This window comes from Anolis carolinensis, chromosome 2 (assembly GCF_035594765.1).
Source record: "Anolis carolinensis isolate JA03-04 chromosome 2, rAnoCar3.1.pri, whole genome shotgun sequence".
NCBI lineage: Eukaryota > Metazoa > Chordata > Lepidosauria > Squamata > Dactyloidae > Anolis > Anolis carolinensis.
In genome coordinates this window covers 77,538,091-77,562,954 of record NC_085842.1, presented here as the reverse complement: position 1 = coordinate 77,562,954, position 24,864 = coordinate 77,538,091, and the positions used below count along the sequence as shown (strand labels likewise).

Sequence of the window (24,864 nt, the reverse complement as noted above, 5' to 3'; positions counted from 1 at the left end):
AAAATGAGAATTAATTCAACACTATACTGATTTTATAGCAGAAGTCTGTGATGAGCATCTTCAAAAATACTGTTTTTCACCAGAGGATGCTTTTACTGATGCTGGAGTTTCAAATTAATTATATCTTACAAATCCAGCTTAAAGGCATTATATATATTTGGCAAAAAAAGTAGTACCAATAAAAAGAAATAATAGCAAACCATCTCTCTCAATGGCACAGTGACAACAGCTGTATTATCCTAAATATTTAACTCGAAGCAGCATGAAGCTTGACATTTGTTTTTAGCAGTGAAAGATATTAATAAACTTCTATTGTGATGAGTGGTGTGACCCACCTGCATCTGCTTAGTACAAGGGCATGTTAAGCTCAATGGTAGAGTTTGTTGAGATACATATATGACATCCAGAAGGCACTTGGCAGTAACTGCTCACCAGCAAAAATGCATAACAGGTGCACTGAAGAAAATAGTCACAGGGCATACTTAAAAGTATTATAGGTGTTTGGAATGCTGCTCTGTTTCCCTCACTGTATGATATACAGCCCTCCACATTTGCATCTTTAACTTTTATGAATTTGATTATTTGTGCTTTTGAACAATGTATTATTTCTAGAAATCTCTAAGCCCTCTAGTGCAAGTCAATGGTCAACTTCTGCCAGATCACAGAATCGTGTTCGAGGATTTCAAGATTCCCAGAGAGGTGTTCTGTTGGTAAAAGAATCTGTGTTTTCACGTATGAACCCATTACCCATGTGAAGGTGGAAGGCCTGCTGTACAATTACGTTAGAACTCAAATTCCATGGGGTGGTATCAATGGTAGCTACTACTGTATCATCTTCAGGACTGGTCTTAGATCACAGGCATAGGATCATGCTGTAGGTACTGATCTTAGGACTTTTAAGACATACATTTTTCAAGGCTAATCCCCACGCTCAAAATATTGTGTTTTACTTAGTATAATACTTGACAAGAAGTGTTATACCACAGAGACCTTTGGAAGAAGACAGTGCAAGTCTATGTTCTTTTAGGTCCTTACTAATCAAGCCACAAGAATAACAAGGATGGGAGGTGGATTTTCCTCCTTCTGTGACATTATCCTATAAGAGTAAATAATAAAAGTGACTATGTTCTTCACAGTTTTTTAGACACTTTCTGTGTGTATTTGATGAGATAGTCACTACACTCTTATCCTGTGCTGATGCTATTCCATTTTAGGATTTCTCAATAAGAACGGCTTAATACATTTCATGACCAGAAAAGTAATCATTACTGTGAAGAATTCAGACTAGTATTAATTCTGATTCCATGTCTCATGCAAAGCAGAGGATAATCTGAAGATAATTAAAAGCCACATTACGGTATCAATGTGATCATTTTAACATACCTGTCCACTTCTTCTTTACTCATTGATGCAAACGTAAAACATTCTGTGACCCCATTTACAGCAATCAGCAAGACATATAAACTATAACAACGTAGGAGACTTGGACCTGAGAAAACATTGTGACAAGTAGATTAATATCGCTCTCGTTATTGAACTTTGAGCGGTATCACTCATCTAAATGAGAATGATGTCAATAAATTATAACACTAATGTACACTGTCACTTGAGCTATGTGGTACACAGGGGGAGAAAAAAACGTACCTGAACAGTAAAATAGATATACAGAGTTTATTGACTTCTATACTTCAAGGCAACATACACATGTACACAAATATGAGAGGCAGAAGAACTAATTAGGTATTCAATGTGGGTTGAGAATCTTAGTATAGGTACATACTATATACATTATGCTACCAAGTATAGGTACATACTAGATAAATTATGCTACATTATGCTAGGTACATTATGCTACCAAAACAGGTAACTGTGAAACCCTACACTTCATAGTCATTGGCAATCCCACGCTCTTATCTTTTGCAAGTGTCAGAGAATGCTTCATGGTAGAAACAGGAAGACAGTCAAAAACCTATCATGAGGCAGATGGTTGCCACTAATCTACATATCATTAGCAGAATTTATACATCATTTCCATGAGCAGGCAGATGCCAAAGTACAGTTGATTGACATGTTGTACCTATTCCAAAATCAATTTCAAATAAAAACATTGAATCAGCCCTTAAAAAAACCTCCATAAATCATCAAGGAACATATGATGCTGCCTTGAACCAAATTAGACCAATGAGTTACATGAAGTGGTACTATCTACATCAACTGCATCAGTTCTTCATCAACTGCAGCAATTTTCCAATATCTTAACCACTATTTGTTTTCTACCTACAACACCTTACATGAGGAGAGGGCCCACAGACATGCCCCAGCCATTTTAAAGCTGCCCCCAACCCCCCATTGCTACACTTGAATTGCACTGGCTCAGAAATGAAACAAACTGCATTTAGATACCAAAAGAAGCACATTGGAAATGGGTGCCTTCTTTGATTGTGAACTCTTGTTTCTGGAGCCTCAAAGAAGCAAGGTTCAAGGGTAAAGTCTGCTCATTAAACATCTTTCAGCATATCAGTTGGCCTTTGCCAACAAATTTCATATATCCCATATGACCTTGATTGACAAGATCAGTAAAACACTTTGTTCATGAACATTGGCAAACACAAAACAAGATGGCCAATGTCAGTCCTTACTAGAAATTTGTAGTGCTATACAGTTTTACCATTCTGAATGATGTTTTTTAATAGTAATGCAAATTTGCTGACACAACTAAATCTTATGCATGTTTACTTGGAAGTATTTCCTACTGGGTGGAATAGGATAAATGAAATAAAATTGCAGCTTTTCTATTTCCAATTAGCATTTTGCCCGATTAGCCATATGCCCAAAAGTCCAAAAAGCAGAATACAACAGAATTAACATTAATCAGGGATGTTTCTCAATTCATCCAAATAAAACATATCTCCCAATAAAGTTATCTTTTATAAGAGACTTTTTAAGGATTATAGTATTGTAATAATGATTATCTCCAAGAGGATTTAATACTAACAATTTAATAACTAATGCTAGTAGAAAGAGAAAGAGAAGCACTACTTCTCCCAATGCTAGCTTGAAAGATATATTGTAAAGTCAAACCCATTACCACCATTACACTGCAATGCAAACAATGCACTGAAAACAAAGGAAATATACACTTTTTCACCTATTCTGTGGTCATTTTTCTGTATTGATAGTATTTTCAGACAATGAAAAACAGAGGAGGCTTTCACAAAATAATTCTCTATTTATAAAGTGAGTTTCAGAACAATAACAATCACCTGATCCTATACTGAGCATGGAGCCTCCATAAAAATCCAGCGCCAACTGAGAATACGCATAACCAAAAACTGTAATAGTCAGGCCAACCAGAAGAACTAGTTTTAGCAACGATTCTAATACAGCTGCTGCCATGGAAATATCATCCTTTAAAAAAAGAAGAAATACATTGATTTAACATTGATTTAACAGATGCAACCAAGCAACATCCCTTAAATTATAGCAACAAATTTGTAACAGCAATTAATTAGATCTTGCAATCCATTATTTTTGTTGCTAGTAACAGGCAAATTATAATAATTTAAACGGCACCTACATTTATAGTTTGAATGTGCTGAAAGTTCTAGACATAAGCAATTAATTTGTACAAATCCCTTCATGAGGCAAAACACCAGGAGACACATGAAAATCTGCTAAATGTGTTGACAGAACCAGCTTTGACAGCGTCAGAGGAAAGCAATAACAGTGGGCACTAAGTAAATGGCATAATATTATGCTCTTTTTTGATGCCTGCAGCAAATCAACAAGACTGTACAGGACCGTACTACATAGCATATTATTCAATACAATCCAAATAATAAAACTAGACTTAATTATAATTTTAAAAGTCACCCTATTTTCATTCTACATTGAACTTTTTTTATTTTATTTACCTCCATGAAATGCATTTCATGAAAATTAGCTTATAACTACTACACAAAAAAATTGCACAATATCTGTTCAGAAGCTCTGATCCACTAAACGTTTCCTCAAAAGCAAGTACCATTCAATGACATTTACTTCAGGTGCATATTCTAAACTAAGGGTGGATATCATTGGATTCTAGAGTCCCTCAGGGATCAAGAATATTTTTGCTCCAAAATGTCCATAAATGCATTCCAGGGGGCCTGGGGGGCATTTCCACCACATCTAAAAGTCTCTGGGCCCCTTAGAGCCTCAAAGTGTCCACTGGGGGCTGTGGATTGCATTTGCAAGCACCCTGAACAAATGCCCTCATAAACCTAGAAGCATTTGGGGGATGTTTTTTTCAGATTCAAGGAGAGGTGGGTTGTTGTATTATTTTGATGATGATGATGATGATGATGATGATGATTATTATTATTATTATTATTATTATTATTATTATTAGTGACCCTCCAAGATATTATTGGGGTCTAATGAAGTCCCCCTAGTGTTCCTCTGTTGCCTATCCTCCATAACAAAACAACATTTACATAAGAAACCATAATACACATTATCAGAGTTTCATAAATACTAGTACATGTGCCTTTTCTAACAAACTTTAATTAGAGCTTCTTAAAATATATATAAAAATAAAACAAACATTAATATCAATATCTTCCTTTCATAGATCAAAATGTCTATACAGTGAGATTTACTATTTCCCTTAATTATATTTCCCAACCTTGCTATATATGTTAGCTACTTTAATTGTAATACAAGTGCAAAGTAGTTTATCAATAGCTGGAATAAACTGATGTTCTTTATTGTTTACTTTAAATGTAAATTTTTAAACCACAGCATAATAAGGCTAAATGTACCTGTTTTTGCAGCTTGATATCTTTCCCTCGTTCCAGAACCTTTGCAAAGTAAACATAAAAACTCTCCTCTATTGGCAAAAATATAAATCTAGCAGCCAGAGAACCAAGGTTATTCACTATGTCATATACACCTTTATAAATAAACAGAAAAATATAGTTAAGTGTTTTTATTACTGCTTTTCAAAATAAAATATGCTCAACAGTAACAGTAGAAAGAATGGTACATGTCTTATAATTGAGTCCCCTCGCGTGAGAAAGGTGGGGTAGAAATGTTATAAATAAATAAATAAATAAATAAATAAATTGGTAAATCATACTAATATCTCTTTATAATAATATATTTTCCATGTTAAAAGTTTTATCAACACAAGAAGGTTAAAAATGGTAAATGTAATAACACAGTTATAAGGTCCATGAATGTGTGAAGACTACAGTGTTCACTCTGAATCAAAGATTTTTTTAAATAACATTCAGCAAATGGAAAACATTAATGAAAGCTAGCACTATTTTTCACTATTAGCTAACAATGATCAGAACATTTTATAGTAAAAAATGAAAACAAAAAAATTAATTCATTTTAGAGTTTGAAATATAATATAATATTACCATGCAAATTTCATGCAAAGGGTTATTTCCATGGCAATATGGAGAGGGGAAATAACAGGAAAACAGGGGGAAATTGATTTACTCCTTCAACCCAACCCCCCTTAACCAGTAAAACGGATTATTCTGTCTTGGCCCCCTTTTGGGCTCTGCCCAGATAATACCAAAAATGTTTCTTTACATTTACTTTATAGCTATCCATCTATGAATATCAATGGTAATATGTGCCATTGTCTCTCCTAAGCAATGTGGAATCCAATTGCCACTTTCCATGTACTGCACTTGTTTCTGAAAACTACATTAGTCTAAGCATACTGAAAGACCCAATCCTGTGTACACTGTGGCCATAAGGTGAGCAAAGGACTATCAAACTATGACCCTACACAAGTATTGGCTTGTGGCTCCCCATATCAGTCAAGTGGACAATTTGCTCTGAGCTTCAGTCCAAACTTTAAAACAGCTTTCTAACATGAAAGCAGATATACTATCCCACTGACATGGATGCTTCAATCACGACTTGTCTTGCAAAATAACGAAGTATGGTTGGGTAACAAATAACATTTATCATTATCATCATCATCATCATGTGACAAGAATCATCCACTGCACAACATCAGATTGTAGATGACTGGCTTCTCACACAAAAAGAAAGACTTCCATTGGAAAGGAGAAATGACATAATTAACGGCAACACCATTAAATGGTCACTATTTTCAACCTAAATCACTCAGGAAGCAATACTAAAGCAGCTCCTATACTTATTTAATTTACAAAACAATGGACAGTAATGTTGGAATACGTAACAAAAGTGTAACACAAAGCAATTGATAGAATATTACTGCAATATGCCCCATAAATTATGGTATAACAAAAATTGTAATTTTAAAAAAATTGTACCTTACGACATTTTGTTTTTTCATATAATTTTTTTACCATTTGTATCATTCTCAGCTATATTCAAGATTAAGATCAGAAGGTTTTTCTAATATTCAGACTTCTTTCAATCCGAATGAAAGACAACAAAGACTACACATTCTTTGTAAAAATTGTCTTACTTACCCTGGTCTCCAAAATTCAACACATTCAGGAAAGTCATCACGTATCTCTCGCCTATAAAATTAGTATTAGAATTTATTTGTTTGCCATTATAGTTGAAAAAGAAACAACTGCACAAAAAACCTCAAACTGCTTTTGTGGACATATGAAATGCCAAATGCAGTCACTACTTGTATCAATATTTATAAGCCCTTTAGTAAGTGCATAAGAAGGGCAGGAAAATTTGGAAGACCAAAACAAAATGAAGTATGCAACTTTTCAAGACTTTTCAAAGTGCCCTCTGTTTCTACCCACTTCAAAGACTAAATCCCACTGATTCCATGAAATGATGTACAACCCATTCCATGGGTTGCCTGAGGGATTCTGTTTCTGCAGTGTGCAGAAATGGGTGGAGTTGTAAGACGGGATGGAAATTGGCTGCACTCGTTTCCTACACTTAGAAATTGGTATTTTTTCGTGGGATGGGAAATGGTGCATTTCCTCGCTTTCAATTTGTTTTGTAACATTTCAGTGTAGGCATGAATGTGAGTGACTTTTCATGCCCTTCAATGCTCCTTCTGCCGCTATTACTCTTTGGACACAGAAAAGGACTGGCAAATAATTCTATCCTCCTTTTTAAAAAGTTGCCGTAACTGCGAATTGATAACTTCCTGTTTTAAAAGCTCTTCTGCAAGTGCACAATAAAAAAAAAAACCTGTGACGTGGGCACTCTGTGTACAACGGAATGGGAGGAGACAACAGGCATGATGAGGAATGGAACTCATGATTTAACTAGAAATGGTTAGAGGCACATCCTGTGTGATGGGATGAACAAATTCTCTTGTCTTTTTTCAAGATGGAATGCCACAGAAAGTGCCAGGAAGATGCTACTTCCGGCTCCACCTTCCCTGGTGTGATGAGGTTCAAAGACATTTTTCCCATGTTGATTGAAAAGGGGGAGTGCTCAAAAGGGATGAAATAAGACTCCAACCTACCCTCTGTTAAAACTTGCTTCAGAAATGATTGTTTAAAAAAACTCCAGGTTAATCTGGCTTCTTTCCAGTTAACAAATTCCTAAAAATGAAACAGCCAGCAAATTATGCAGGAATATTTACGGAATGAAAGTTCCAAATACAGTCATCAATAAAAGCTATGCACAACATGAATACAATAGAGCTACAGTGTTTAATTTTGGGGGGTTTGATTATTTGCAGATTTGATTAACATATTCTCTCTAGGAATGTCTAGATCCTCCAAGCTGATTCTATGGTGGACTTCCACCAGATCTTGATCAGTGTCACATTGAAGACGCAGAGTTTCCTAGAGATGTACTCTCTCATATAAGAAAGAAATGTTTAATCCGTATTTTTCCACTTTTGCTGGGGTTCTGTGCCTCCAACCCCCAGAAAAGCGGGGGGGCTATTGTGGTTGGTTCATGCCCATTAAACAATGTTGGCATGATCCTCCTCAATTCACTCTAAAAGCGTGGATCACTTAGCCAAAGCGTGGATCACTTAGAGAGAGAGAAAAGGTTGAACATTGTGAAAGCCATCCACTGCATGACTATCAGCCTCCTCCCACCAGACTCAAATCAAGGAAGGGCTTCATGAGAACCACCACTCCTCTTGATGTTCCTCCAGCAACAGCAAGGGTGTCCCTCTGGGCAGCTAAACCTGGCAATTCTAACTGGATGACCCCCCATGAGGGTCTTCCTCCAGGGGCAAACCAAGAATGGGCAACTTGGAAGTCCCTAAACAGACTGAGAAGCGGAGTGGGCAGATCAAAAGACAATCTGGCAAGATGGCACTACCTGGAGGAATCCTCCACCTTGTGTGACTGTGGAGCAGAACAAACAACTCCGCATATGTATGCTTGCCCACAATGCCCTGCCTCATGTACGGAGGAGGAGTTGTTTAAAGCTACGGACAATGCGGTTGCTGTTGCCCGCTTTTGGTCCAAAACTATTTAGTTGCTTGTGATTTCCTTTTTTTCCCCCATCATTTTTGAAATGTGTTTGTCGTGCAATGCTTTTGACACAAAATAAATAAATAAAACTTAGCCAATAAAGGGAAAAGAATATAATGATATCCAAACAGGACTTCTTTGAGCCAGTCTGGAGCATAAAGATCATGGATATTATGTCAGAAATTATGGTATTATAGTCTTCTTCATCAGTTCCCAACAGTACAACCAAGGCTGTGATGTATTGCCATTAATGTTAATTTATGTTACATGAATTTTCACATTAAAAAGTCAAGCAGCTGCTCTGAATGATAAATTCCATGCTATGATTTTCTTATACTCCTTTGCAGCATAATCTCCTCTAAGCAAAATTTAGTCAACCCCAGTTATGAGAGAACGTCATCATGGCAGGGCAAACATATCAAATATGTTGAAAAGATACAATAACCCTTGTGTATAACATTTTTATTTTATAAGAAATCTATTAGGTCTTACATTTTCAGCAATATTTCAGCTATCCAACTGTCAGGCATATTTATGGAAGATAACCTTTGAAACATACAGGTATGTTAAGCTTCTTTGTAGATAAAAATACATTTTGACTTTAAAAAACAAGCCATTAAAAACCTGTTTCATAAAATAATCTTAGATCAGGCAGAACACTGGCTAATTAGAAACAGGTTTCCTTCAATTGTGGGAATAATAATACATTATGGAACATGTCAGAACAAATTACACTTCACATGGCAAAACTGTAGTAGAAAAAGAAAAAGTGGGAGAAACTGGATAATTTCTTTATGTTTGCCATTCAAGAAAGTGACTTTTCAAACTAGTGATGAAAATGTCAACTAGTATTCTGGTATAATGAATGAAATCTTGTGGTATAATCTTCGTAAAAGAATGCATTTAAAATTAAATTGAAGTGGGAAAATCTAGTGAACAATATTTTTTACAAGACTTCTCGACTGAAGCAGAACTATATCCCTAACCTTTCTGGAGCAATTGCTGTTTCTCTATATTACAGACCATTTGAGCCATACGACTTTATTCAGTTATTTTTCTATACTGGGAAGGGAACCAATTACCATATAATAAAACTGTATATACGAAAGTATGTTCAATAAACTATAACCTTTTAAAATGTGAACAAAACAGAGAGGAAAAATGTCTTATCACCCACCAAAGCACATTAACAAAAGCATTTGAAGTCCAACTCCTGGAGAGGAGCGAGGAGAGAGGCTCTTTCCCCGACCTTAATTTTACTTTGTTGACTGTAAAGATCTAATGTAGAAACATAACTGTGTTCACCTTAACATGGCTTCAGCCAATGACAAATCCAGGAATATGGAGTTACCAGGATTCATTATGGTACAGGGCTCTGTAACAAGGTTAACTGAACACATTTGCTACATTTCTGTTCTTGAATTTCTGTTCTCACTCATCTTCAGAGTACCAGAATACCAGAACATAGGTTATAATAACATTTACTATGGGAATTATTTGGAACAATTAGCTGTGCATGACTAGTATATGGCTCCTCAACAGCTTTTGAAGCATAACTGATTTTATGCTGTTTTTAATGCTGTTTTAACTGGTTTTATTTGTCTTGTTTTAACTTGTCAAATTGTTTAGTACACTTTTAGTCTGGTTATATATTCTTAATTGGTTAAATCAATTTTATTGTAAACCACCTCGAGACTCTGATAATGGGAGAGAATATAACTTACTTAAAGAAATTCTTTTTAAAAAATAAACTGGTTTACTTACTTCATCTTCTCCAAAATTAGGTAAAACAGATGTGATCCGTGTAACAGGGAATGATTTTTTGGTTGCTTCGGGAGAGCCCAGAAACTTCATGAAATATATTACATAGCACAATACCAAAATACTGGTATAGAAAAGCTGAAAGAACAATTTTCCATTACTCTACTGAATATTGTAGATAAAACTCTATTTTAACAACAAACAGATTGCTGATTAGATTCAAATGCCAAATGCCAATGGACAATTCAAGCACAAGGACGGCTTCTCATCTGGAGGAAAAATGTATTTCTTAGAATCATCACCTCTCACTAAAATTAGTACCGGACAGATTTATACTTCTCTTTCTCCCTCCCTCTCTCTCTCTCTCTTTCTTTCTTTTTCTTTCTTCCTTTCCTTTCCTTTCTTTCCTTTCCTAACAGAACATCAAGATCAAAAAATCAGAGACTAGTGCAATGAAAGAAAAAACATCTTATCTCAGAAGCTGGTTTTCTCTATCAGAACTGGCTGAAAGTTACTGTTTTTCCACACAACAGCTATTCCTTGTTATATTGTGAAAAGCTCCTTGATTTGTTGTTGCCATTTTAAAACAATCCTGATCTACTTTTGTCCTGTTGTCATGGCCCAAATGGCAATTAGTGCGGGATTTTTTCAAACTGCTGAAACTTGGGAAAGTGCAGCAGTCCCACAAACAAAATGCCTATCACTATTATAGCCATTACCTTCTACTAAAAGCCTAAATCAAGATCCAAATATACATGTAGTTGTTAAGAAGCTGGAATGCTATTTACAGCCATCACAAAAACGTGACAGTACATAATATATAATGATGATTACTAGTTTACTTTTTAAAATTCCAATTCCACTTTAATCTTCATGGCTAACCCAATTTAATGAATCTCTTCTACTTAATTAACGCTTTGAAAAGTCTTCAAAAATGAGAGAAAGACCTCTTTAAAACATTTGAGGATTCACGGGGCTTTCATGACTTTTATTACACATTCCTTCAGAGTCTCTCCCAGACCAGTTTTGTGAAGGCCTTAATTAGACCAGAAAGAAGGCAGTTTGCCCTCTCTTAGGAAAAAGCATTCATTAACAGTGAAATTCAATAAATGTCTACTTTGAAATAAATCCCAGTGAATTCATAGGTCTTATTCTCAAATACATAAGGGACTGAAGTCTAGAAATCAGAGACATTTCCACTTCACATATTTTAGCCATAAATGAAATATAACAACCATTAAAGCTATCTGCCTAAGAACCATATATGCTATTTTATAACCTCATATATGAAAACATGAGATAATTTCATTGTGGAAGAAAGAGTTTAATAAACTGACATGATTCCTTTTATTGCCAGTAAAGAGTTTAAACAAGAGTCAATTATGTGTGTGCCTTGTAAATTTAGTTTAAGCTACAGACAATTTATGTTCCATGCTTAATTGAACACAAAATTAAGTGCATATGACAGATAACTGACTATCATATGTAAATACTTTCCGCTGAAATTCCCAAACTGAAAGCTAGTACTGGGACAAAAGTAGATCAACATGGTCTGCAACAAACAAGTACATTCCATTTATGGTAGAAAAAGGACAAAACTTGGTAACAACAGCAATGCTACCTCAATTTATTCAATTTAAATTATTACGACAGATTTTTGAAATAACATTTAAAAGAATGAAGTCATACCTGAGCCAAAGAAAAAATGTATAGTCCCCAGTGAGGGTACAGGACCACTAGAATAACTGTAAAAAAACATTTGCAAATGATTGACAGACTTTCAGCAATTACCTGCAAAAAATATACAAAAACAATGTTAACTATGTACACATTATACCTCCTACTCTAACTCTTACATCAGAGCTTTCCAAACTTTGTCGCGATAACACATTAGTGGTTCAACTGCAGTATGTAGGTGTATTGCACCAACATACCAAGAAACCTCTGAGTCTATGTGGAATAAACAATACCACTTTGCATTTTTCGACAGCAAATGTGCCAATTAGTATGGTGCACTAGTAATATGACACCTGAGTAGTCAGACAGGTTGGAGGGGAGGCTTTAGGAGCACATCCCAACTCCAGTGGGCCTATATGACTGAAGGAATCAGTCTCTCTCACACACACATATGTACGTACATGATAATAGTAAATTCTTAGTCTTTCCACCACTAAAATTTAGCTGGCAAAGATTTCTAACAGATTTTTTATTCCACTTTAAAGCTGCACTTCCATACTTCCAAGGGTTGCTCAGCCAGGAAGTTTCCACAACTTGATTGCACCCCTGGTCTAGATCTTACCCAACATAGTCTTGTTGTTGAGTGTCATCGAGTCAGCTTGAATTGATAGGGATCCAATGAATGAGGGGTCCTCAAGTCACCCTATCCTCAACAGACATGCTCAAGTCTTGCAGACTCAAGGCCATAGCTTTTTTGACTTAGTCCTTTCATCTTGAATGGGTTCTTCCTCTTCCTACTACCTTTTTGCCAAGCATTATTTGTCTTTTCAAGTTAGTCATGTCTTCTCATGATATGATCAAAGTAGGACAGCTTCAACTTAGCTATCTTGGCTTCTAGGAAGAGTTTAGACTTGATGTTCTTGAAAACCCAGATTGCTGATTAGATTCAAATGCCAAATGACATTTGGCATGTCCCCAATAGTCATAGAACTCTTCTCAAGCGCCACATTTCAAATGAGTTGACTTTCTTCCTATTAGCTTTCTTCACTGTCCAGCTTTCTCAACTATAAATAGAAATGGGAAATACGATGGCATGGAAAATCCTAACTTGAACCCTAACTACTACTTTTTGCGTTACACTGATGAATAAAAATGCCTTTATTGCTGAATACTAGTGTTCTAAATTTAAAATAAAAACAGCTCTTTTATATACACACACATACACCTTGCATAAAAGCTATTTATGATTTCATCCATTCATGCAACTGTAAATTGTCCCCATTAATTAGGAAATGAACAAGAATAACAACTTATGTGCATTGCGTACTTACCTTCAGCTTTACAAATAAGTGCACTTGTGCTAAAACCCAAAAAGGTTCACCCAGAAGTTCAATCACAGCAGAAAGACCAAAGGCAATTACTCCAAAGTTATAGTGAGGAACAGAATTTTCATCAGGGACTTCAAGTACATCTAGCCAGACCCAGCCCAGGAAAAGAGACCAACACACACCCAAGGGGACACTGTAAAGGCAAAAACTTTAGTTGGTTTCATGTTCTTAACTTCTCCTCAACTGTCGGTACTGTTAAAAATGGGTTTATCAAAATAAACTCAAGGTTGCTCCTTCTTTTCTTCCTCTATTCCTTTCTTCCCATTTTAAAACAAACTAGGCTTTTAAATAAAGTAAAAACAAACTATTTATGCAGCTCCTTTTCCACACACATATATGCATAGGCTACTCCTGATTTATCTCCAGTATTCCTTGAAATGTATTACTGGCCTTGAGATCTCTACATACATACTTAGTTGCTCAAGAAATCGATACTTCTCAAGCTGACATCTTATCTGCATGACTGCTTTCTGCACAGTAGCTCAGGAACTAAAGAAATGCCCAGCTGTGCTTCAGGGATATGTGGTAGTTAATATATGCATTAGATTCTCATGAAACCAAGTTAAATCCTTAGAAATGCAGCACTGCAGATAAGCACAACTCTTTCATTTACAGTTTAGATATGAAATAAAGTATTTGAGAGTTTCACATCCTATATCTAACCTATATACTAAGCTGCCAGCTCCTTCAAGTCATGACTTGAAAGAACCGACTGTTCTAGCTTTTCAAAAGTACAGTATAAGCAAAACTCAAAGATGAAACATACAGTTGAAACCTTGTGAAGTGGTCTTTCTGAGAGCATGAAACCCAAATGCCGCAAACTCAAATTAGGATTGTCACCTTTCTGTGTAGACACCCTAAATATCCCTTTAAAAGCTACAAAGCACAATAAGCCAAGGTAGTTCAATGTACTCCAACTCGTTAGAAATCCAACACCTGATATGAAACAAATCTACAGTTTCCTGTAGCAAATTCAAAGAGGAAGGATGGGGAAGAGAAATGTGAAAGAAGTCATACCAGCTCTAGCCTCTCCATCCCCTTTAGATCTTTGAAAAGGGAAACCATAACATCTAGATTTGCCACTGACAGCCACACAAGAGTAGCTAATTATTTCATTTTAAGCACTGTGCTTAATTGAAAGAAAAAAGTTTTATAAGAGATACATTCCAATACATCATTCAAACTTACGATAGCCACAAAAGATTAAATGTTTTGGTCCAGTTTCTCCTGGTATTTCCACTCAGGCAAGCTCTGCGAAAAGCCTCTCTGGCTAAGAAAACAACTGTTGAATAAAGCAGCATCAACCTAATTTTTTTAAAGGGAAAAAAGAAGGGATAGGGAGAGAATTTTAGCACAAAATATGTATTAGTAAGACAATGGTATATATGTAGCAGAGAAGATTGGATTTTCTACTCCAAAATATACTTCCACTATATGTATGTGTATGGTGTGTGTGTGTGTGTGTGTGTGTGTATACACACACACATTCACACATACACATACACCTAAAAGGATACCTGGGATGTTGTGTGTGTTTAGCTTTAAAATGTAATTTTAAATGTGATTTTAATTGTATTTTAACTTTTGCATCCCTCACATAAATATTTAATTGTTTTTTAAATTTTTGTTATTCATACGTATATGTATTAGCCTGATTTTTAAATTCTAGTGTGTTATTGTTAGCCACCTTTAGTCCCTATGGGCAGAAATAGAAGAAGAAGAAGAAGAAGAAGACCCTTAAGACACCAGATACTACTTGATCTTGGAAATTAAACAGTGTCAAGATTGGTTAGCACTTGGATGGGATCTGCCAAATAATATTCGGGACCTCTTCACACCAACCCTCCCTCCTCTTCCATTTTGTTCTGCTTCGTACCCCGCGACCCTCCCTCCTTTTCCATCAGACAACAGGAACAGGACAAGGCGCATTGGCACCCTGTTCCTGTCCCCATCAGACGGAGAACAGGGCGGCAACACGCATTGCTGCATTGGCCTTTCCCCCCATCAGATGCTTAGAGAAGCAAACCACCTCTAAGTGACTTTTAAAAAATCTGAGGAAATTTATGATGACACTATAAGTCAACAGGCTACTTGAAGTCACACAGACCATCTTAATTGTTGAATTTATGAAACAATTCAATTGTTTTTAGTAGATCAGGACACACAGTGTAACCTCTCCACACTCACTAGGGTTATGTACACAGAACTCAAGCAAAAATTGAAAAACTGAATTTAAAAAATGCTAATGCTAATTTTTGCACTTGACAGAAAACCTAGCGATTCCTGGAGAGACCATATTAACCAAATCCACAAAAGGTTAAACTCTCAAATGTGAAGGTCTGGCTGCAGTTGACAATGGTCCCTGTTAAGATTTTTTTTCTGGAACAAATTTAAATTGCATTTATGAATCAATAGTTCGCTCCCTAATTAATACACATAACACTAAAAACGTGTCCATTTACAGGAGATGTCTCTGCTAAAAACAGATGTACTATTTTTTCACGCTACAAATTTATAGCACAATGATCTCACTTTAACTGCTTTGACTGCATTGTATGGAATCCTGGGGCTTATAGTTTGATAAGGCCTTAGAGATCTCTGCCCAATCATTCTTAATACATTCGTTAAACTACAGATTCCAGGATTGTACAGAATACAGCCATTATACATAAGATGAAATTTTGCTATAGTGTTAGAAAGCCAGAAATTTCAGTGTTATAAACAAGGAATTTCAGAGTATCTGCTAATTTGAAAAAATAAGGGGAGACAAGCTAAAAGCTTGTTTACTGGTATGTGAATTTGTATATTGGCTTTTATATTAGCATTGCATATAAATAAGCTGAATTTGTTTTGTAACATTCAACGCTAAGATTTGAGAAAATGAGAAAGCAGTGTTCTTCAAAACTTACATTTCAGAAAACACTAAAAAATTACTGGACACCTATCAAAATTAGAAAGTGCTATGTAAACAACCAGCATGCTAAATAGCTACTGGATATTTACATAAACCAGAGAGGAAATTCATTTGTCCGAGAAACCAAATCATAAGCAGAAATTTGCATTTAGACAACACTGCAGATATTAATTTTGCTAAAAACTTTGAAACATCTCCTTGCAGCATCATACCAAGAAGCTTTAGCTGAATAATTTACTTTTTTATTGCTTAGGTTTACAAAGATATCACATTGACTAGAACACAGTGGGACAAAATTGGTGTAATTTGGAAACATTAATCGTTCATACATCAAAAGAAAATTATCATAATTTATTACCTTACATTCACAAGGCCAATAATTTCTTTTGATACATATCGTAACGTAAAAGCATTTAACCCAAAAGTAATTAGCCGGAACAGTACCTGTAAATAAATAAATTAATAAATAAATACAGTGAAAAAGGAAATAAATTTTTAAAATGTTCAGACCTAAACAAAGTCAGATCTTGAGGAAGTAATTAAAGTAAATGCCAAATAAATCTTTGGGAGCATCTGCAGTATTAATACAATTTGACATCACTATAGCTTTACAAAATCTCTAATCTTGCTGTGCCTTCCCAAACTATAAATCCCAAGATTCTATAGCATTGAGCCATAAATGAAATAGATCCTGCCAGGCTGAGGTCAATCCTCTTGGCTTAAAGTAATTTCCCACACTCCTTGACCAAAATGGTAGATTATAGCCAGCAACACCGAAGAAACTGCCTCAAGGAGACAAGAGGTAGCTTTTTCTCTTGAATATACCTGCCCTGAACACGGATAGACCATCTGCAATTGCAGATCTGTGGCAATACTATGAACCTCATCACACTGAGAAATATTCCATTTCAATCAGTATGCACTGCGTAGGTTTTTATGACTAATGGCACACTGTTTTCAGACGAGATGCATACTGACTTGGTCAGTCCGTCATACCCAATTACTATAATTCTTGCCTGAAGAAAATACTTTGCTTTGACTTATCACACCATGGAAAGCTGGCTCCTCCCAATGTATTCCAAAGACTCTACGTCACTCCCTGGCCTTTTTAAAAAGTTTTTTTTACATTGCTGAGTGATGTAGCCTCGAACTCCCAAACTACCGCTCTTGCAAAATTTCACAAAGATCTCACATCTGGGTAGCAATAGGTTTACCTGGTCGTGACTTTTTGGTGCAAAACAAAAAAAAATCTACTGCTGATGTTGCTTTATTTAGTAATTCAATTTTATGAGGCCAAACTTGAGGCGATTCAGAGGCAATAACAGCTTTTGTCAGATATTACTCTGAAATCTTCACTGTTTGTGTTGCTGGAGCAGATGGTGCCCTTACATGGGAAAGACCTGACATCTCGGCAACTCGATGTAGCGAGTTCGCTCACCATTTTGCAGACAAAGTCGCTCAGATTCGTTCCGACTTGGACGCCGGCCTTGATGCATTGCCAGGTGAGGTAACCGAGGCATCTGTCTGTTCGATCTTGTCGGATTCGTTTCAGCTTGTGCAGCCTGATGATGTGGACAAGATTCTTGGAGCTGTGAGGGCAACCACCTGTGCCCTTGACCCTTGCCCATCTTGGCTTTTAAAGCAGGCCAGTGGTGGGTTAGGTGATTGGTTTGTGACAATAATTAATGCCTCTTTGGGGCAGGGCAAATTTCCATCCAGCCTAAAACAAGCGGTGGTAAAGCCTATTTTGAAGAAGGCCTCATTGGATTCGACCAATCTCTGTAATTACAGACCAATCTCTAACCTTCCATTTTTGGGCAAGGTCTTGGGGCGGGTGGTTGCTTCTCAGCTCCAGGGATTCTTGGAAGATACGGATTTTCTGGACCAATCGCAGTCTGGCTTCAGGCCTGGGTTCAGTACCGAGACGGCTTTGGTCGCCTTGGTGGATGACCTCCGCAGGGAACTGGACGGGGGGAGTGTGACCCTGCTGGTTCTCTTGGACATCTCAGCGGCTTTCGATACCATCGACCATGGTATCCTTCTGGGACGGCTCTCTGGGATGGGTCTTGGGGGTACTGCACTGCAGTGGCTCCAGTCCTTCCTGGAGGGCTGTTCCCAGTTGGTGAAGCTGGGGGACACCTGCTTGGACCCCTGGCCATTGACCTGTGGGGTCCCGCAAGGTTCTATTCTGTCCCCCATGCTCTTTAACATCTACATGAAACCGCTGGGAGAGGTCATCCGGAGTTTTGGAGTACGGTGCCATCTCTACGCGGATGACACCCAACTCTACTACTCTTTTCCACCAAAATCCAAGGAAGCCCCTCGGATTCTGGACCAGTGCCTGGCCGCTATGTTGGCCTGGATGAGGGCGAACAAGCTGAGACTTAATCCCGACAAAACAGAGATCCTCCAGGTCAGTCGTACGTATTGGGTGGCAACCTGTGCTTGACGGGGTCGCACTCCCCCTGAAGGCTCAGGTCCGCAGCTTGGGGGTCCTCCTGGATTTGGGGCTGACGCTTGAGGCCCAGGTGTCGGCCGTGGCCGGGGGGCCTTTGCACAATTAAAACTTGTGCGCCAGCTGCGACCATACCTCAAGAAGTCTGATCTGACCATGGTGGTCCATGCCTTAGTTACCTCTAGACTGGATTATTGCAATGCGCTCTACGTGGGGCTGCCTTTAAAGACGGTCCGGAAATTACAACTAGTACAACGTTCGGCAGTCAGGCTTTTAACTGGAGTGAATTACAGGGTGTGTTCATTTATTTTCTGGGCCCAATTCAAGGTGCAGGTTATCACCTACAAAGCCCTAAACAGTTTGGGACCCACCTACCTTAGAGACCGCATCTCCCCCTATGAACCCGCACGTTCTCTTCGCTCGTCGAGGGAGGCCCTTCTCTCGCTCCCACCACCCTCGCAGTCGCGGTTAGTGGGGATGAGAGAGAGGGCCTTCTCCGTCATGGCCCCCCGGCTTTGGAACTCGCTCCCTAGGGAGATCAGGCAGGCCCCTACCCTACTCTCCTTCCGGAAGAGCCTAAAAACCTGGTCTTCCAAAAGGCCTTTGATGTTTAATTGTTGTGGGTTTGACTTATCTGCCCATTCTAAAATAGCTCCATTCTTGATGCGTTGCCATTATTACATTGCACTTTATTGTCCATTTTAGCTGTGAAACTACCTCTCCCTATTTCAGAATATTCTGCACTTGGGCCTAGATCTATGAATTAGAATCATAGAATAGTAGAGTTGGAAGAGACCACATGGGCCATCCAGTCCAACCCCCTGCTAAGAAGCAGGAAATCGCATTCAAAGCACCCCCGACAGATGGCCATCCAGCCTCTGCTTAAAAGCCTCCAAAGAAGGAGCCTCCACCACGGCCCCGGGGAGAGAGTTCCACTGTCGAACAGCTCTCACAGTGAGGAAGTTCTTCCTGATGTTCAGGTGGAATCTCCTTTCCTGTAGTTTGAAGCCATGAATTTGTCTCCTGTTTTTAACATTTTATGCTGCATGTTGATTTTAATGACTGTTTTATTGATGCTGATGTTTTTATTGTTGGGATAATTGTGTTATTGTTTTGTTATTGTTATTATATTGTTGTATCGGGCAAGACCCCATGTAAGCTGCCCCATGTCCCTTCGGGGAGATGGGGTGGGGTATAAAAATAAAGTTATTATTATTATTAAGACCCACCCCAGAGCTAAGCCAATGCTAGCTGAGGAAGGAATTTAGGTGGCTTTTGTAGACATATAGCACATTAGGAAAAGGAAGCAATGAAATCTGTGCCAAAACATTTGTATTACATTGCCAAGTTTTTCTGTGATATAAAAAGATAAATGAAGCACAGCTGAAGTACTACTGTATTTTACTTCTTTTAATTAAAGTTCTTTTAAGGTAAAGATAAAGGTTTTCCCCTGAGATTAAGTCTAGTCATGTCCGACTCTGTAGGTTGGTGCTCATCTCCATTTCTAAGCAGCCGGCTTTGTCCATAGGCACCTCCAAGGTAATGTGGCCGGCATGACTGCATGGAGCGCCGTTACCTTCCCACCAGAGCAGTACCTGCATGATCTACTCACATCTGCATGTTTTCGAACTGCTAGGTTGGCAGAAGCTGTGGCTAACAGCGGGAGCTCACCCAGCTCCCCGGATTTGAACCATGGGCCTTTTGATCTGCAAGTTTAGCAGCTCAGCAGTTTAACCCGCTGCACCATTGGGAGCCCCAAAGTTTTTTTACACATTAACATTCTGTTACATGAAACAATGTATCTGCAATGTATCCAATTCAGATACATTGCAGATACATTATTTTGTGTAACATAATAATAATAATAATAATAATAATAATAATAATAATAATAATAATAAGTGTTGTTGAAGACTTTCATGGCCGGAATCACAGGGTTGTTGTGTGTTTTCTAGGCTGTATGGCCATGTTCCAGAAGTATTCCTTCCTGATATTCACTCACTTCTATGGCGCATCCTCAGAGGAATCTCAAACCGTCTCAGAAATTGAGTATTTCCTAATGTGACAAGGTCCATAATCTATTCCTTTCACTATCATACTAAATACAACTCTAGACATTGGTTGGAAGCACATCAAAATTTTGGTTTGTGAGATGGTTTGGGTTTTTATCATAGCATGAGCAGTACTGCACACTGCATCTACAACACACAGGAAAGCAAACTTTAACTTTTCTCTGCAAAGTTCTGACCCTAATGAGGATCCACCCCATGCTATAAAACTACAAAACTATAAAAAAAAATCTCTCAAGGAAGCATTCATAGGTGACAGGACTGCAACATTAGAGGGCTATTATAATTGTACACAAAATAAGAGGCAACCAACTAGCATTGAAAGAAACTGAAGAGTAAATAAATGATCTGTTTTATTTATACAGAGTACAGCAAGCAAAATGAAAATACAGCAACAGACATGCAAGAAACAGTCCTAAATCCTGAGAAATTAAAGAACAACCTGCACATTGTTTGCAAACATGTCCTTTCTCTGGAGATAATCTTTACTTTCTCTGTTACAGGACAGAGAATTTATGCAGCAGGATTAATGCAATCTGACACCACTTTAACTGCCTTGGGTCAATGCTATGGAATCATGGGATTTGTAGTTTGATAAGGTACCAGCCCTCTTTGGCATAGAAGGCTAAAAGCCTTGCAAAACTATAGCTTACAGGATTCCACCATATTGATCCATGGCAATTAAAGTGGTCTCAAACTGCCTTAATTCTACAATGTAAATGCATCCTGACAGCAAGCCCATTCCATACAGTATGGTATAATAGAGTAAATACTTTTGTAAAAGATGGTCAGAAATACTTATGAATGAGACTACACTGTGTGTGTATGTGTGCGTGTGATTTTATCCATCCTATACTGCATGTGAAATGGGGGAAGCCACGATTCGCCAAAGAACCTGGTCACAAAGACATGTGTACATAGCCATCAGATGTGACAATGTCAGGGTAAGAATTAAAATGAAAGATTGTTGTAATGATTATTAAAAACTAAATCAGGCTCTTACTTTTGAATTTTAATACCAAGTTTCTCAGAGGTTACCAAATATAGTATGAAATAACTAGAACAACAGCACATTAAGCCTACAATTAATCTGCAAAATGAAATTGGTCCTCCTTCCAGCTACATCAAGTTGATGATTTTGCTATGTAAATGAAGTCCCAATGTAATCATTTGTCTCACATGCATATTTACAACCTAATAAACATAAGCATTTCATGTTCACCTGATGAAAATAAAATACTTGCCCAGTAAGCGGCAGAATTTACTTCTTATCCATTGTGAGCATATTTCATTTTTATTTCCTACTTTGCTTGTGTCAGGGAAAGTGAGGCTAAATCAAAATTGAGGGAAATTAATTGAAAATATATGGCAAAATGCTCCAGACATTTTTTTTTTAGAATTTATCAGTCCAAATCTCAGATTATCGTGGCCACAAGCTGTGATAAAGAGTTAATGTGTGAGTCTATTTAAAAATATTCCACTTACTGAAATAAAAAGAGAAAGGAACCCCTTAAAATGTGTACCAAATAATACAGAGTTGTAAGACTAATGTAAGAATAAAACAATACTAAGTATTACATTGGATGATTTAATTGTTAGTTGTTAATGAAAAAACATGCTCTTTATTTTTTTTAAAAAATGCAATGCTAGCCTTAATTCATTCTGCATTTCATATGCATTTTTGCCTCCTGCCATCTCAATTCCCCATTCTGCTTCTTCCAAATTGAAGTATAACTGTTGCTTTCCCTTTTAAAAAAAAAGAAAATCCAAAATGTTTTCTCAGGTATTTACTTGGCTATGTGAGGATTTGAACCCTTGAATATACCTTGAACCATATTTTTGGAGAAAAGTAGGATATGAATCAACAACTAACACAACTGTGGTTTAAACTACTACACCGCACTGGTTGTGTATTTATAATAATTATTATTATATTGTAAATAATAATAATACATATAATTGCATGCAATCATACTAAATTTAAAAATACTTGTAAAAAAAACAATGCCTGCTTAAACTCCTCCTTCTGCAGAAGCAATAAAAGTACAGATCCCAAAGAGCTGAGTAGCAAGTCAAAGGGTGCTGTAGTTTTACTTCTGAATTAGTTTTAAGGATTTTAACTGTCTATTCTTAATAATATTAATATTATTTTTAATGTTTGTATTTTTTGGGTTTTCAATTGTATTGAATAGCTTTGATTACATACCACTTTAAGTCTTGTTTGTAGACAGAAAGAGTGTAGTATAAATAAAATAATAATATGTGTGGAAAGTGCGTAATCAATGCCCTCTGACATGACTTTAACTGCTATGGTTCATGGGAGGTGTAATGTAGTCAAGCACTTTCACTCTTTAGCAGAGAAGGCTATAGACTGGCATGGGCAAACTTGGGCCCTCCAGGTGTTTTGGATTTCAACTGCCACAATTCCTAAGAGCCGGTAGGCTGTTTGGAATTGTGAGAGTTGAAGTCCAAAACACCTGGAGGGCCCAAGTTTGCTCTGCCTGCTATAGCCCTTCTCAAACAACAATTCCCATTATTCTATAACATAGAGCCTGGGCAATCCAGGCATTGTTAAACTGCATTAATTCTATCGTGCAGATACACCCAAAGTTTCCAATCCAGAAACCCTACAACATCTGGTCCTAATTAGCAAACTAAAGTTGGATCTACATTGCCACATAATCCAGTTTCAGAATGCAGATTAACTGCATTGAACTCGATTATATGAGTTTAAACTACCATATAATCCAATTCAATGCATTTAATCTGCATTTAGTGTATAGGATCCAACCTTTGAGTGTATCCATTGCAAGAGACCTCTCTCTGGTCTCTATCTTTGTTGGGTTGCTGTGAATTTTCCGGGCTGTATGGCCTTGTTCCAGAGGCATTCTCTCCTGTCATTTCACCCACATCTATGGCAGGCATCCTCAGAGGTTGTGCGGTCTCTTAGAAACTAGGCAAGTGGGGTTTATCTGTGGAAGGTCCAGGGTGTGAAAAAGAACTCTTGACTGTTGGAGGCCAGTGTGAATGTTGTAATCCATCACCTTGATTAGCATTAATGTCCTTGCAAGCTTCATTCCTTTGTTCTGAGGTGTTAGCTGCATCTGATTGATTCATGTCTGTAACTCCCCTGGGGTTTTTTAGTGTTCTTTATTTACTGAAAGCAGCCAAGCTTTGAAGCTGTAAGGCTACTCAATGTTAATCAAGGTGATCAATTGCAACATTCACACTTGCCTCAAACTGACAATTTATTTACTGTCCTGATTTCAGAGTTTTTTAAATACTGGTAGCCAGATTTTGCTCATTTTCGTGGTTTTGTCCTGTTGAAATTGTCCACGTTTGTGGATTTCAATGGCTTCTCTGTATAGTCTGACATGGTGGTCCTTAGAGTGGTCCAGCATTTCTCAATGTGTTCTCAAATAATATGCTGTGCCCTATCTTTGTTGTTTTTTTTAACTGCCCTCACATTAATTAAGACTTATGATGGTCCCCCTTCCCAAAGTCATCCCATCAATAGCCCTGCTCAGGCTTCCTTGAATGGCTCTATGAGTCTAATCTATCATAGTGCTATAGCCTACTTTAGTTGCCACGGCAACATCCAATGGAATGTCGGGGCTTGTAGTTTAGGGAGGGGCGCTTGAAATGCTCGGCCAGGGAACTCAACTACAAGCCCCAGAATTCCTCGCGGCGGTTAAAGGGGAAGGTGAGCCCCTGTTCTGACACGCAGGCAGGCGGGAAGGGAAGGCAGCGGAGGTCGGGCGGGAGGTACCTGCAAGAGGGCGCTGGAGGAGGCCAGCCGGGTTGTCTCCCTGAGCGCGTCCTGCGAGTCCGCCATCTTCCCCTCCCCGCCCGGCTTCTTCCTCAGAGAGGGAAAAAAAAGCACGCCGGTAGAGGAGTGGGCAAAAGGGCCGCTTCCTTACCGTCGCGGGGAGATGTCGTCATACTCTCCTCTTTCCTCCTCCCCTCTCGCCTTCTGGGATTCATCCACGCTCTAAAACGAATACTATGGAATCATGGGAGCTGTAGTTTTACAAAGTCTAGTGCAGGTATGGGCCAAGTTGGGCCCTCCAGGTGTTTTGGCCTCCAACTCCCATCATTCCTAACAGCCTCAGGCCCTTTCCTTTTTCCCCTCAGCCGCTTAAGCGGCTGAGGGGAAAAAGAAAGAGGCCTGAGGCTGTTAGGAATGGTGGGAGTT

At 37.8% G+C, this 24,864-nt stretch overlaps 1 protein-coding gene across 2 annotated transcripts in view; it reads right to left on the bottom strand.

Moving 5' to 3' along the window:
- rft1 (RFT1 homolog) overlaps positions 1-24,612 on the bottom strand; it is a 30,114-nt gene extending 5,502 nt beyond the window's left edge. The window contains exons 1-11 of one of the 2 annotated variants that reach the window (XM_003217692.4): positions 24,439-24,612; positions 16,504-16,589; positions 14,420-14,536; positions 13,175-13,364; positions 11,856-11,957; positions 10,170-10,304; positions 7,436-7,514; positions 6,465-6,515; positions 4,803-4,933; positions 3,264-3,408; positions 1,384-1,489 (exon numbers count right to left, since the gene is read on the bottom strand). In XM_003217692.4, the coding sequence (XP_003217740.1) occupies positions 1,384-1,489; positions 3,264-3,408; positions 4,803-4,933; positions 6,465-6,515; positions 7,436-7,514; positions 10,170-10,304; positions 11,856-11,957; positions 13,175-13,364; positions 14,420-14,536; positions 16,504-16,589; positions 24,439-24,504 (1,208 nt within the window). In that variant the 5' untranslated portion in view covers positions 24,505-24,612. The remainder of the gene's footprint in view (positions 1-1,383; positions 1,490-3,263; positions 3,409-4,802; positions 4,934-6,464; positions 6,516-7,435; positions 7,515-10,169; positions 10,305-11,855; positions 11,958-13,174; positions 13,365-14,419; positions 14,537-16,503; positions 16,590-24,438) is intronic. The other variant, XM_016991599.2, reaches the window with a different exon arrangement.
- Positions 24,613-24,864: the final 252 nt, after the last annotated feature.